Raw genomic sequence first — 14,908 nt, 5'->3', positions numbered from 1 at the left:
AATTGTGATTGTGAACTACTGATTTTATTTAAATTTTTACTTGAGAAACTTCGAATGAGATATGGAGAGCATGTGGCATAACGCAGGCGTACACTCTGTAAGCTTACGCTTTGTGAAGTGTAGTTAAAATCTAGGCACCATCCAAACTGGCTTCTTGGAGTGCTTTACGTTACTTCCCCAAACACAAATCTGCAGGTTGAGAGTTTCTAATTTGTTTAGATGTCTCAGTACTTGAAACTGGTTATCCTATACTTGTCTTAGAAAACCTTAAAACTCTCAGTCCAATACAATAGTTCTCTAAAACATTTTTTGTCACCAAAATAGTCATGCTGATGGCTAATATATAAATTACTTGGCATTATAATTATCTTGACATTTGTTGAATGAGTAAGTAGAGATTTTTATCCTATGGCTATGTAATTATGTGTTCCTTTGATAATTTAAAATATTTTTTTATTTTGAGAAAGTTTTAGACTCATAACTATAAGAAGTAATACAGAGAGGGCCTGTGAAACACAGCTATCTTGCAGAATTAGTCCAACATTACACCCAGGGTACTGTCTGTGGCACAGTCACGGCACAGGACATCTCCATCACCACAGCGGGTTTCTCCTCTCCTCTCCTCTGGCCATATCTAGTGCCTCTGCCTCCTGGGTCTGTTCTGTTTCTGTGATTTTGCCATTTGAAGAATGTTTTATGAAGATGGCTCTGAAATGCAAATAACACACAGCCCACCATATCAGCAGTGCCGCCGTGTGTGGTTCTGCGGCATTTACGTACACCACAGTGGCGCTGCTGTCACCGCTGTCCACCTCCAGAGTCCTCTCATCTCCCCAGCTGATGCCCTGCACCCACTCAGCCCCTGCCGCCCGCCTTCCTCCCTGTGTGTGAGTTGGGCTCCCTCTTCCTCCCTGTGTGTGAGTTGGGCTCCCTCTTCCTCCCTGTGTGTGAGTTGGGCTGCCTGCTCACTGCACGTGAGGCCACGGTATCTGTCCTTCGGTGACGGGCTTATTTCCTTCGCACAGCTCCCTTACGCTTCATCAGTGTCACGGCTTTTGTCAAAATGAATGTCCTCTTTTTTCTTCTTTTCTTTTTTTGTGGTGCTGGGGATTAAACCCAGGGGCATTCTACCTCTGAGCTGCACCCTACCCAGCCCGATATTTTATTCTTTATTTTGAAACAGGGTCTCACTGAGTTGTGGCAGGCTTCACTAAGTAGCCAAGGCTGGCCACGAACCCGCGGTCCTCCTGTCTCAGCCTCCCAAATGCTGGGATCCCAAGTGTGCGCCACCACGCCTGGCTGAATGTTCTTTGTTTTTAAGGCTAAGTCATACTCCATTTCATTGTACATATACACCACGTTTACATAATAAATGTGTATCCACATTTATTTGTTGATGAGCACTTGGGTTCCTTCTACCTTTTGGCTAGTGTGAACAATGCTGTTGTGAACCTGGGTGAACGGTTATCTCTTAGAGGTCACACTCCCAGCACTTGTTTTGGGTATATACCCAGAAGTGGATTTTCTGCTTAGGTAGTGATTCTGTGTTTACGTTTTTGAGAAGCAACCCTTTTGTTTTCATAGTGCCGAGGCCTCCACCGCCTCGCGCCCTTCCCGGTGCTTGTTCTTCCCGGGCACGCGAGATGGGCCTTTCTTGACTTTGTAGAACAGTCTTCAGGGTGCTCAGTGACTATCTAACGTGCCACTTGTCTTTAGCTCCATTTTCAAGAGTCCGATTTAGTTGGTAACTTAATAATGAAACAAGTCATCCTGCCTGGGTTGGAATTCAGGTTTCTGTAGCCTTCCTTCGTCGACCTGGTGGTCTTGCTCTAGCCACACTCTGCTCTCCACTAGTGCCCACATGTAGAGGAGGAGCAGTGGACGCCCTGTGGCCGGAGAGCCCAGCGGAAGCGCATTCCCTTCCAGCCAAAGCTAGTTGTGCCCCAGAGCAATTATATGGAGATTTAACCCGCTCCCCAGAGTTCAGCCCATTATATATATACCCACTTGGCTTCTTGATGCTAGAATTTGAGGTCAGGTCAGAGATAAAGGAATATTTAGATCCCCACAAACATGTACTTTTTACTCTAAGAATATTCTGCAGCAGGAGCTATTGTTACGTGCAGACACAGGGTGGTGGTTGTAGGTCAGATCATACACAGGGCCTCGTGTCCAGCCTGGATGTATTCAATCCAGTTCTAAGGCATTTCAGTCTTTTCAAACGTTGTGGTGAAACAGAGAAATACACAGGATATATTTTATTTCCCATCTGTAATTATGGGAAAGTGAAATTAAAAAGTGTAAAAGAAAAGTAAAACCTAGTACTATAAACGGGGAAGGGGGAGAGCACGCTCTGTCCCGGTGTTGCTGGAGCTCCTCCTTGCACATTGGCGTGTTCTGGAGAGGCCTTCTGTGTGCAGTGGTGGTGCTGGTGTGGAGCATGCCGTGTGCGCGGGCTTCACTCACCAATGTGTGCTGTGCATGGCGCACTGTGCACGCGGCCGGTAACCAGCGGCAGCAAGGCGGCGGGCTAGCGGCTCTGCAGATGGGGAAGCATGCTGTGCTTTGCTCTCGGCCATGTCACTCGTTACTAATGGAGTGCTGGCCCAGAGTGCAGTGCTCAGGCTCGTAGGGGCCAGGAGCTCCAGGTGCTCATTGGCAGGCAGACTCGAGGCCATCATGCAGCGTGAGTGTAGCCTGGGAAGGAGCTGCAGCCCACGTTGCAGTCTGGGTGCTTTGCGAGGACTCGCCCTGTGGGCTCCTTTCCCCGCCTCGGCTGTGATGACTGGAGGACAGAGTGCAGGCTGACATAGACCCGTTCGCCAGGGCTTTGGAACCGGAAACACTGGGCTGTCTGACTTGGACACTTACTTTGATTTTGAGGGGAAAAATAACCTCCCTGAGCCTCAGTTTCCTAATCGGTAGTGAGGACAAGGCGAGGTGTGCGGTAAGCATCTTGCACAGTGCACAGGCAGGACCTCCGCGTGTGCGGTCCCACCGGTAGCTTGTACTATGCAAATGGAAGCTCCTTTCTTTCTTATTCCTAATTGGGCTAGAGGCCAGGATTACAGTGATTTTTTAAATCGCTGTAATTAAAACATTGAACTGCCTATCTATTCAGTTACTAAGCAGCTAGCCCACTTCTTAACATGGAAACCAAGAGGAAAGTTATCTCTTATAATTTACCTTCTTGGGATTATGGGGATGCTAGCAAAAAATATTAAGTCTAAGAACAAATTGGCGTTTTGAAACAGCCCAGCTGTCAGCTTCCTGCATAGACTCCTTAACTTGTTAGTGGTTTAAAGTCTGGGCTTTTTTAATTAGGCAGCTACAGTAGATTTGATTTGTCACTGACCTGAGCACTTTCCTGACCCCCTGTGCCTTGGGAGGAGGCAGTGCTCTTTGCTGAGTGCTCCTGTGCCCCCACCCTTGGGCGGTGCTGCTGTTATCCCTTCTGTCTTCAGATGTGAAATGGAGGCACAAGTAAGTTATGTCTGTGTCTGGACCCAAAGCTTGGTTCTGAATCCCATCACCTAGCTGAGGTGCACTGTGGTTTGGGTTTTTTTTTTGGTTTTTTTTGTTTTTTTTTTTGTCAGTATCTTATTTTTTTCACATTTTTGAAAGTATATCATAAAACCAAATGAGTCTTGTATTTAATTTAATTAACAGAACTAGATCCTGGTGAGAACCCTTTTGGAGAGTAGTTATTTAGGATTAAGTAGTATTTTGTCACACTACTTGGAGAACAGTTGTTGAGCCAGTATTTAAACAGAATAATTTATGTATGCCCGTCATTTTTCTTCTAAAACCATTTTTCTTAAAAGCCAGGCATATTCTTGAGAAGAGACCATTTATTTAGTTAAGTATGAAATGTTTTCTTGTTCACCAATGCAAGTGTACTGAGGTCAGTAAGGAGATTTAACTCTTGCTGCTGTCTTCGTCTTCCTTTCCCTGTTGTCTTCATTGCCTGGAAAAGAGAGACTGGTTTTCCTGCCTGCCACGCTGTGCATGTGTGGCCAGGTGGACACATGCTGCCCGTTTGTGCCAGGCTGTCCTGGGTGTGTGTCTGGACCCCGTTTCCGCGCTGCGCTGTGCCCTTGCTTGTGATGCCTGGGTCTCTGCTTATTTGGATTAGCGACCTTTCACTTGCTCCTTTTCTGTGCCATTCTTTCTTTTGCTACCCTGCCTAACCAGGCCCTAGAGAAACAGAAAGAATATATTGCCTGCCTCAGGAATGAGCGAGATATGCTCAGAGAGGAGCTGGCTGGCCTGCAGGCGACGGTGGAGACAGGAGAGGTAGGTGAGCGCGGCCTGGAGCTCAGTTCCCCGCTGCCCGCGGCCGACCTCCCTTTGTCCTGGCGTCTTTCCTAGCCGGAATACAAGTGCCTTTTTGATGTGGTGGATAAAGTCATTGCCTTCACAGAGGTATATTCCACATGACCAGTTCGACCTGGGTTTCACCTGTGGCAGACACACACTGCCGCAGAGTTCCCTCCCAGGCCCCCGCGTCCGCATGCGCCAGCTTTTGTGATGGTGGGTTTTTTCTTCCCCACAGAAACATGGCTTCGTTATAATCCCCGATGGCACCCCCAATGGCGATGTCAATCATGAACCGGTGGTTGGAGCCATTACTGTTGTGTCTCAGGAAGGTGCTCAGGTCCTGGAGGCAGCAGGAGAAGGGCCGCTAGGTAAGACACTGGCTGTGGGTTTCCAGCTTGCTCATAGCTCGGAAAACACAAACAGGTAGGGGCCATCTGAGACTGGTCCAGATCCGTAACAGAAAGAATCTGGACACTATCTTCGGACAACCTTGAGCTTGGGAAACCAGCATTGTAAGACAGTAAGCGCAGTTATGAGGCCCCTGGACAGAAGCATGTGGTTAGGTACACATTGCTTTTCACTTAACACAAACTTCCTGCAAAGAAGACAGTCTAGCACGCCACTCCAGGAAAGCTGTGAGCGGCGGAAGGCTCCCCCGTGAGCCGGTGGTGTCTTCTGGATCGTCTGCTTTTCCTGCTCATCTAGGCTTCTGTAGCTCTTCACCACCACATTCCTTAAGGAAGAAAGATATCAATAGGACAGGTGTCAGAGGGTGTGACCTCCAGAGAAGGGCTCCTAAGCCTCCTGGAAGCTGGACCTCTTAAGTGTAAGTCTTTGAGACCTAAAGACACCTCTCCCCAGGAGACCTCAGTGCACCTGTCATTGCCACCACTAAGAATGCACTGAGTGGAGGAAGAGAATAAGCACAGAACCGTATCATGAGCACACTTCTTTTATTGAAAAACACTCGTAGCCAGGTGTGGTGGCACACACTTGTAATCCCAGTACTTGGGGGGCAGAGAGGAGAGGACCACAGGTTCAAAGTCAGTCTCAGCAATTAGCAGGACCCTGCTTCAAAACTAAAAAGGGTGGGGGTGTAACTCAGAGGTAGAATGCTTCTGAGTTCAACCTCTAGAAAACACACAAAAAATGTTTCTTTCTGTTCCAACTTGCTTTAATGTGTGCATAGAAGCGTACACAGAAGAGGGGTGGCAGGCCTCGTAAGAGTGGCACAAACTAAAACATTGTTTTGGGAGCAAGGTTGCGTGTGGTGCCGTGATAAATATTAGTACATGGACACCCATTTGGATAAAGTGCTCTCCTATAATGCTATTAAAGCCTTTTTCTTAATGTTCAGATCTGTAAGTAATGTAATTTATCAGGTATTTGCTATTTATGAGCTAAGGGAGTTCTTTGTAATTGTTTATATATGACGTCATTGCAACGTAGCTTGTTCTTTGTTTAGACGTAAGGCTACGGAAGCTTGCTGGAGAGAAGGAAGAGCTGCTCTCCCAGGTAAGGCTCCTCTTTGCTGGAAGGCATTCATTTCATCCGAGTTGCACGGTAAATGTTGATAAACTAAAGTGTTCATTAGAAATTGGAAATGTGCTTATTTCAAGCCTTAGTACTTACATAAGATTTAAAAGATAAAACTATAATTCATGTTTTGTGTCTTTATTATCCAGCTTTAATGAGCTGGGTAGTTGTGCCCCGCTCGCTGTGAGCGTGGCCGCCTCCCACCCTCGCTTGCACCTTCCTGTCCACCGCAGCCTGCTCTGCTGGCCTGGCGTCTGTAGCGTCAGGCGTGGCCTTGCCTCTTGGCTGTCCTGATTAGGCCTCTCTGTTGATATTCCTCTGTGGAAGATGAACACTGGCTGTCCTCACCCTGTTCACACACACACACACACACCCCCACCCACCCACCCACCCACCCCCCACATCCTTGCAGGAGCCGCAGACTCCAGCCCGCTGTGTCATCGGGACTCTTAACTACTCGCAGGAAGGCCATGTCATGCTCTAGGATGCCTTTCTTCCTCTTTACAACTGTTTGTTCTCTCTGAAGTTAATACTGTGTTTTTTCTCTATCTTTCATTTGCCTGAGTTTCTGTGTATCACTAATTTATCCAGCGTTCAAACCCAGGCTTAGTATTTTCAGATGCTCAGGTCATCTCTCCTTCACCGTGGCAGATCTTGGGTCACGTCACTGTCGGTTGTAAACCAGCGCATTGTCCTCCACTGCCACGGGGGCTTTCTCTCGGCCTGTGCTCTGGCCTGGATTCCCTTTCTCAGTCTCTCGTGACTTCTTCCTTGATTTATTCTCTTATTTTGGTGTATCTTCCATAACTTCCCGAGGAAGGGGTATGTGAGCTGTTAATTTTTCATGACCTTGCAGGACGGAAAGTACTTTTATTTTACCCTCTTATTTGATTAATAGTTTGGCTGGGTATCTGATTCTGGGTTGTAGTCATTTTCCTTTAGGTATTTTTGGGGGGGCATTCTACCTCCGGGCTATACTCCCAGCCCTATTTTATATTTTATTAGAAACAGGGTCTCACTAAGTAGCTGAGGCTGGCTTCAAACCTGCACGATCCTCCTGTCTCAGCCTCCCGAGCGTGGGGATTACAAGCGTGCGCCACCACGCCTGGCTTCCTTTAGGTTCTAAAACACACTTCTTTATGGTCCTGTCTTCTAGCCTGTTGAGATTTTAAAGCCGTCTTGATTTTTGATGTTTTGTATGTGAGCTCTTTTCTCCTTCCTGTCCTCTCTCTCCCCGGTGTTGTGAATTTTCAGTGATGCGTTTGAAATGCTCCTGCGTTGTACCGGGCCTTTGTCAATTCTCGGAATTCCTGTTCTTTGGTACGAGGCTTCTTGAAGGATGTTACTGACTTCCGTACTCAGTCATTCAACACGTTGGCTGAGAATCCACCATGTAATACTCACTTTCTAGGCACTGAGATATTTAAATGAACCAATCAGCTAATAAATAAATAAGCAAATCCCTGCCCCAGTGGACCTTACATTCTAGCAGGAAGAGATTAAAAACAGTAACTAATAAGCATAATTAAGTAAATTATATGACACATTAAAGGTTTGCGTGAATGTGTTTTATTGTGTTTCTCCAGCCACCTTGAGTGATGTCGCTGTGGCTTGGAGTGAGTAGAGTTACTGGGCAGGTGTAACGAGGCGAGGGGTGTGTCGTGGCGGTGGGAGTGACCATCTAGAACATGAAGTGGATGGGGAGCGAGGGTTGAGAGGACAGCCAGGGACATCAAGGCACTATGAAAAGAAGGTCGAATTCATGGGTTAGAAGTACCAGTGGGAGCCGGGCGTGGTGGCACACACCTGTAATCCCAGCTCGTGGGAGGCTGCAATAGGAGGATCCTGCAGGTTTGAGGATAGCCTCAGCAGTGCAGTGAGGCTCTCAGCAACCTAGACAGACCCTGCTTCAAAAAATAAAAAAAAAGACTAAAACATAGGGCTGAGGGCGTAGCTGGGAGGTAGAATGCCCCTGGGTTCCATCCCCGACACCACAAAAATAAATAAATAAGTAAATATAAATAAAAAATAATAAAACAGGGCTGAGGTTGTAGCTCAGAGGTAAAAGGCCTCTGGTTCAATCTCCAGTACTAAATAAATAATAAATGTACAGAGAGGAGTGCAGGATGTTGGGGCTCAGGCTTAGAAAATGAGTGTGGAGTTGTGTTAGAGAGCGGGTACATGGGACCAAATTGTACAGGAGTTGTTCTTCTCTGACAATGAGATCTAACGTGACTATGGCGTGGGGGACTGAGGGCCAGAGGGGCAAGTGGCAGGATCCTTGGAGGGAGGTGTTCCAGGAACTGAGTATTGAAATTGCCAAGAACTGCCGGGCCTGGTGGCACGCATCTATAATCCCAGTACTTGGGAGGCTGAGACAAGAGGATCACAGGTTCTGGGCCAGTACATGGTAACTTAGACCCTATTTCCAATAAAAGATAAAAAGGGCTGGAGGTGTGACTCAGAGGTAGAATGCCCCTGGATTCAATCCTCCAGTACTGAAAAAAATAAGTTGCCAAAAATTTAGACAGGAGTAGTGCTGGGGCCGTGTGAGTCAGGAGCTGGTGTTGACCGATGAGGCGATGGCAGCCACCAGAGGTGGAGAGCAGATGTCATTTGAAGAGATGAAACTCAGAGCTGGGCTTTGGGGAAGATGGAAGCGGAACGGGCCAGCCCACTGCTCCACCTCCAGGTGCAGTTGTCAGAGGCTGTGGAGCAGCTGTGAGCGCGAGGTGTTCCGCCCACTGGCCAGGGCGCAGGGGTGGGGTGGAGGCTGTGGCTGCAGGGCCTCGTGGGCACCAGTGCAGCAGAGGAAGGTGCTCCTTTCCCAGTGACGCGGCGGATCGGTGGGGCTGGAAGGGAGGTGTCGGCATGGATTTAGCCCGGAGCAGAGCTCACCCTTCGCCTGGGGTAGTAGCAGACTTAAACTTGGTACTGATATTGCTCTTGACCTCTGTTGTCAGCATTGAGGACAGTCGGGAAAGCCACTCGCATATTTCCAGTTATTTTTGTATACAAAAGTTTTCTAAATAAGAACCTTGAACTTATCTTTAAGCGTTACTGCAAATGGAATTATCTGTTTTTTATAAAAGTAACAAAATACCCACAAGATGTACAGTTCCATAAACACACACCAATAATAAAAGACGGCTGTTTGTACGGGACACCTGGTCCCAGGCTCGCTCCTTTTTCCATTTGCTCATAGCTTATCGCTAGTTCCTGGACGGGGCGTCTCATAGGAGGCACTCAAGAAGACAGTTTGGGCTGATCCGGTGGGGCCTGCTGGGACGAGGCCACTGGCCAGGCATCTGCTCACCTGGAAGACAAGAGCGTGTGTGACCTTCATTTCCACTTCAGGTCCGGAAGCTGAAGCTGCAGTTGGAGGAGGAGCGGCAGAAGGGCTCCAGGAGCGATGGCTCTGCGGGCGACCTGGCGGGGCTGCAGAACGGTGCAGACTTGCAGTTCATCGAGATGCAGAGTGGGTACCGGGGATGGGCTGAGCGCAGGCTGCTGGGCCTTGGGCCACAAGATAGGCTACAGCGCTGCTGCTGCAGAGAGCAGGCCGTCGGCATGCGGACCTGCAAGGCCTCGGGTGCGAGGAGGGAGATACTCTTCCTGGCAGAGGGCTCCTAGGGACTTTGTGCAAAGGGGGATGCCTTCAGTACCTGACCGTCCTTTTCCACGCCCGAGCGTCGTCGTGAAGCTCGCTTGTTGCACCTGTCCCCAAGTCAGTTTTTCTGTGGAGTTTATCTTGGATGGTTGCAGGTTTGGTTCTAACACTAATATTGAGTAATTTTAGAATTTTCCTAGAAATATATTTTCAATGCCAGTGAATCTTTAGATAAAATTTAAACAAGGCCACAAAGTCCAGTCTACTCAGTTATTGCCAGTTACATGCCAAGGTGTTATTACAGCTTTCTTCTGCTGTTTTTGACCCCGTATTTTTATTTTTGTTTTTATATATTTATTTATTTATTTATTTAATTTGTGGTACTGGGGTCCCTGGAAACCCTTCTGCCTCGGTTACACTCCCAGACCTATTTTTTATACTTTTTTATTTGGAAACAGGGTCTTGTAAGCCCGCGCAGCTGGCTTCGAATCTGCACGATCCTCCTGTCTCCGCCTCCCAAGCGCAGGGATTACAAGCGTGTGCCAACACGCCCGGCTACCCCATGTTTTTAAACGTCTACCATACTCACACCAAATCCCACAGTAGAGAGGTTCCAGCAGCCGTTCGTGTCTGGCCAGCCTTTGCTAATGACGATGTGTATTTTACAGACATGGAACAAATTTGACTCTTTGAATTGGAAGAGTGGCTTTTCTTACAACTGATTTTAAAATCTTGGCTATTAAATGGCTTTTTCGTCCAAACCATCTGAGTTAGGCTGAATAATGACTTTGGGAGCTGAGGTCTGTCAGCACTAACCTCTGGGGCGAGTGTCCCCTTTGGATATCAGCGCACCCTCAGGATGTGTCCCCGGCATGCTCTTTCTAGTTCATCATTTCAGCGTGGGGGGGTGAAGACGGGGTGTGGCGAGAGGGGCCAGCTAGTTAAGACGTCGCAGTGATGAGCCAGACCAGCTCGAGGCGTCCTGCAGGCCCGGAGGGCAAGGGAGAGAATTGGGTTGGAGAGAAATGGGCTGGCCTCCGTCGCGAGCGCTTCCTAGGACCCAGTGGGGTTGTGGAGTTGGTTTTTGCAGAAGGTAGGGAGAGGCAGCCACGGCAGAGGCACAGAGCAGTGTGAGCTGAGTGGGCAGGCGGGGCCAGGCTGGGCTGGCCAAGACGCCCCAGGGAGGGCCCGGCAGCTCTGGTCCTGTGGTCAGGCTGCACAGTCCTCCGCACACAACGGGCATCATTACCTGACGCTTCATGCCTCCATCTCTAGGAGGTGAAGGTAATTCATTATTATCTTCTGTTCTAGGAGATGCCAATAGACAAATTAGTGAATACAAATTTAAGCTTTCAAAAGCAGAACAGGACATAACCACCTTGGAGCAAAGTGTAAGTACTTCCTCTGTGGTGTTTGAATGCCTTTGAACACACCTGCTTCCGGCATCCCGGTGGCCCACCCAGGAGCGTCTGGGCTTCCTTTGCAGTCGGATCTTTAAAAAATGGGTTTTCTATGAATAGAAAAGCCAGCAGAGAGCACCTGGCAGGGCACTTTCTTTTCTCTAAAAATACTAGAAATTGTAGCTATAATTGATGTTTGTAGATATTTCAAGGAATTCAAGATCATAGCTTATGACAGAATCAATGTACATTTCAAAGTCTAAAAACTTCTCCGTTCCGTGAGTGCCCTCCTCCTCTGCTTCTGTGGCACTCACACAGCCTGGTCGTCATAAGACTTACCCTGGGAACTGGCGCTAGGACGACTCTCCAGCTGTAACCCTCCCTGGAGACCCTTGATTTACAAGTACAAGTTGGGTTCTTGGAGGACACATGGCTCACCTGAGGGCTTGCTAGTGCTAGTCCATTAGAAAGTGTAATGACAGTGTATTTCCATCTGAGCTACCAAATAGTGGTGGTGCATACTAGAAGCCTGTGCTCTGACGTTTACAGATTAGCCGGCTTGAGGGACAGGTGCTGAGATACAGAACTGCTGCTGAGAACGCCGAAAAAGTCGAAGACGAACTGAAAGCAGAAAAGCGGAAGCTCCAGAGAGAGGTACTGATGCTTCCTGGAGAGCACCTTCCTTCCTCGAAGAAAACTCCTCTAGAAGTAAACTCCTTACTGTGTACGAGATGTAATGCTGGGTCACGTCTTGAGGACCCGGCAGCGGGCTGTCCTCTGACCTGCGCCGTGAGCCCTGTGTGCTGGCGCACGCCTCTGTTCCCAACACCTGGGAGACGGAGACGGGTCACGGCCAACCTCGACCGCTTAGCGAGATCCTGCTTCCAAATAAAAAAACAGGGCTGGGAGTGTAGCTCAGAGGTCAGTGCTCCTGGATTCAGCCCCCAGTACCACAAACAAGTGAAATGCAGACTGCCGTTTACTTTAATGTTCTGATAAGATAGGCAAGAAGTAAAAAGGTAATTTTTATATTTTTGTTTCAGATAGATCTGTTTGTGTAATTGAAATCCTTTCTGTGGTTTAAATAAGTAATCCTCAGTATCACTGTTAACATCTCCAGCTGGCTGGAGAAAGAGACAGTAAGCGTCCTGGGCTCTTGCGAGGCCACCGCAGGTCACAGTATTCCCATTCCCCAGAGTTGAAAATAAAGCAGCGCAGGGTTTTAGTCTGAGTCTGTGGCCATGTAACGTGATCTGCGCTCTCCTCGCCTCCAGCTACGGACCGCACTGGACAAGATCGAGGAGATGGAGATGACCAACAGCCACCTGGCCAAGCGGCTGGAGAAGATGAAGGCCAACAGGACTGCGCTTCTGGCCCAGCAGTAGGGCCGCCCACAGGACGGGCTGCTTCGCCATCGCACAAACCCGCTGCAGTACTGTTTTGAGTTTTGTCATTAAAACATCCACCTTTGTGTTTTATAATTTATGAGAATGAAGCAGGCTTGAATCTTCATGAATGAACGCTTTGGACTTTGTGTGTAGTTTGATTCTAGACCAAGAACTGGTCCGTGCTGTTCCTATTTTTTATTTGCATAACCTTAGAATCAAGTTTACGCAACAGTTCCCAGCTGCCTCGGTGACTGGCGCGCGGAGGCCTCGGCGCGGGGTCTGGAGGACAGCCGCTCCAAGCGCCACCGAGACACTTGCTGGAGACCTCAGAAAACACAAGTGCCTTCTCCGCCGAGGAGCCAGACCCCAGCCGTCTCCAGGGGTCAGACACGTCCCTTCCTACCAGATAGCGTTTCTATTTTAGTGAAGAAGCAAGTTCACGCGTGGGGAATCTGTTTCACTCAGATTTATATGTTTGGAGGTAAAACCCTTTTTTTGTAAAATATTTAAATTTATATAAGAAAATGTTAGAAAAAGATATGGGAAGTGTATATAAAACTTGCTTTATTGCCTGGGGCAGGGAAGTCCCAGGCCTAGGCTCTTATGATGAAGTAAGAGTAGGGTCCTTATTCTTCCATATCAACTGTGCTGTACCTTCTAAAGTATTTTCATCTGCTGCTTATTTGTGGACTGAACCTCAGAGAAGCCGGAGGGAGCAGGCAGGCAGGCGGGGCAGGCAGGCAGGCGGGTGGAATCTGCCTGAAGAGTCTATTAAATGTGCCCTTCTGCTGACCACGCGTGGCTGGCGTGTTCATTCGCTACAGGAGTCGTTGAAGCCAAGTATTTCGGCAACCACAGCCCCCCTGTCTTGCCCCCCCTTCTTTTCTCTCCTCAAGGAAAACTAATCTGGAATATTGAACTTTTCCTTTTAAGTACTTTAAAGGCACCCAGTTCGAGGGTTTTTCATCTTTAAAGACACCAGTTGGAAGTTTTTTGTTTTTGTCAGTGAGTGTGCCTACTTTGCAGGTTTTGTGAGATTCTCTTTTGCTGTCAGAATATCATGGTGGTGTATGGAAATGATGGCTATAGCTTCAGAGTGTTTACACGGAAAATATATTGGGTAAAATCTAATGAATCAAAGCCACTTAAGGTAATAAATCTAGACCTGAAACTAGATAATAAAGTTAACTCAAAAGTCAATAAAATCTGTAATAATTGTTCCCTTCTTCAGAACATTTTAGCTCATCGTTTTTAAGACAGGGAAACCAATCTGGACTGAGAGGATTTCCTACAAATTTTCTTTGTAGTATTAACAAGTTTTAGGGTCGGATGGGTGGGAGGACACTTTAAAATGCAGCGCTATGCTCCTGTCCCCCGCTGTGTGGTCCAGCTCCGGAGGCGCTGGCAGGCCCCAGCTCTCCTCAAGGCCACACAGCCCGTGGCCCTGCTGGCTCACGGACCCTCCCACACCTCTGAGATGCCCTGGTCTGCTCTTGCGCTTTTTATGGCAGAACAAACAATCTATACGTGTCCCTTCCATTCTGTTTTCAGTCTTTCCCAGATGTAATAGCTTCATTTCTTCATATTTTTCACTTCTACTGAATTTCCTTAATTGAGTTCTATAATCTGGCTTCTACCTTAAAACTACAGGCACTCTGTCTCCTTGTGCCAGATGCTCTAATTCTGTAAATGCAGGCTAATAAGAAAGTTGTTAATTTTGGTGCTTACAGTTTTAAACAGCTATGGCTGGGCTGAAGATGTAGCTCAGAGGTATAGCACGCACATATACAGCCCTGGGTTCAGTACCGGTACCACAGAAACAAAAAAAGCACACCAAGAATACGTTAGAATCTTTATTTTTCTTCATAGGTACTATGGAGGGAATGTAGGGCTTGGGGCCCACTAAACAAGCACTCTGCCACTGCACTTACCCCAACCCTAGAGGGTCTCGAGTGGCTAGCCACTAACAAGCTGGACCGCCTTTAAAACTCATGCCACACTGGGCGTGGTGGTGCACACTTACATTCTCAGTACTTGGGAGGCTGAGACAAGAGGATCACAAGTTCACAGCCAGCCTTAGCTACTTGGTGAGGCCCTCTACAACCTAGATCCTGTTTCAAGATAAGATAATAAAATAGGGCCGGAGGTGTAGCTTGGAGGTAGAATGACCCTGGGTTCCATCCCCAATTAAAAAACACCAAAAAAAACCCAAAACCCAAAACCAAAACTCATACCAATTATAGGTTGGATGAGGGCTTTTTTCCCCCCTCATCAAATTTTTCCTTAAGAATATTAACAGATTCCCCATTCAAGTTTTCTCCATAGTTGAAGTAACGGAGGCTCTTTCATGTTTGAGACTTCTTTTCAAAGGCATCTGGACTGACGCAACACATGGCACCTGATGACACATTTACTAGAACACAGAAAGAATCGAATCGAAGCTTACTCCAGGAAGTCTTCAGAGCCTTTCTAGAATTCTTACTAGTGCTTACAGAGCACCTGATCAGATGCTTGGGAGCTTTTACAAAAACTCCTGGGCTTCCTCAACACAATCTGGTATACACTAGGAGAAACTGGTCTTGAAAAAGTTTCAAGTATGAAAAAGTTGAATAAGAAATCACATCAGGATACATCAACAATTTATGTGTAGTCAG

At 47.6% G+C, this 14,908-nt stretch overlaps 1 protein-coding gene across 1 annotated transcript in view; it reads left to right on the top strand.

The window, feature by feature from the left end:
• The window catches only part of LRRFIP2 (LRR binding FLII interacting protein 2), a gene marked incomplete at both ends in the record, with an annotated part of 79,350 nt that extends 67,099 nt beyond the window's left edge, over positions 1-12,251 (top strand). Inside the window, 7 exons of the mRNA XM_080715862.1 lie at positions 4,195-4,296; positions 4,556-4,688; positions 5,786-5,835; positions 9,214-9,334; positions 10,778-10,857; positions 11,416-11,520; positions 12,141-12,251. Of these exons, the coding sequence (XP_080571988.1) occupies positions 4,195-4,296; positions 4,556-4,688; positions 5,786-5,835; positions 9,214-9,334; positions 10,778-10,857; positions 11,416-11,520; positions 12,141-12,251 (702 nt within the window). The remainder of the gene's footprint in view (positions 1-4,194; positions 4,297-4,555; positions 4,689-5,785; positions 5,836-9,213; positions 9,335-10,777; positions 10,858-11,415; positions 11,521-12,140) is intronic.
• Positions 12,252-14,908: the final 2,657 nt, after the last annotated feature.

This window comes from Muscardinus avellanarius (genome assembly GCF_963383645.1).
Source record: "Muscardinus avellanarius genome assembly, chromosome: 18".
Classification (NCBI taxonomy): Eukaryota; Metazoa; Chordata; class Mammalia; order Rodentia; family Gliridae; genus Muscardinus; species Muscardinus avellanarius.
This window is presented reverse-complemented; position numbering and strand designations above follow the sequence as displayed.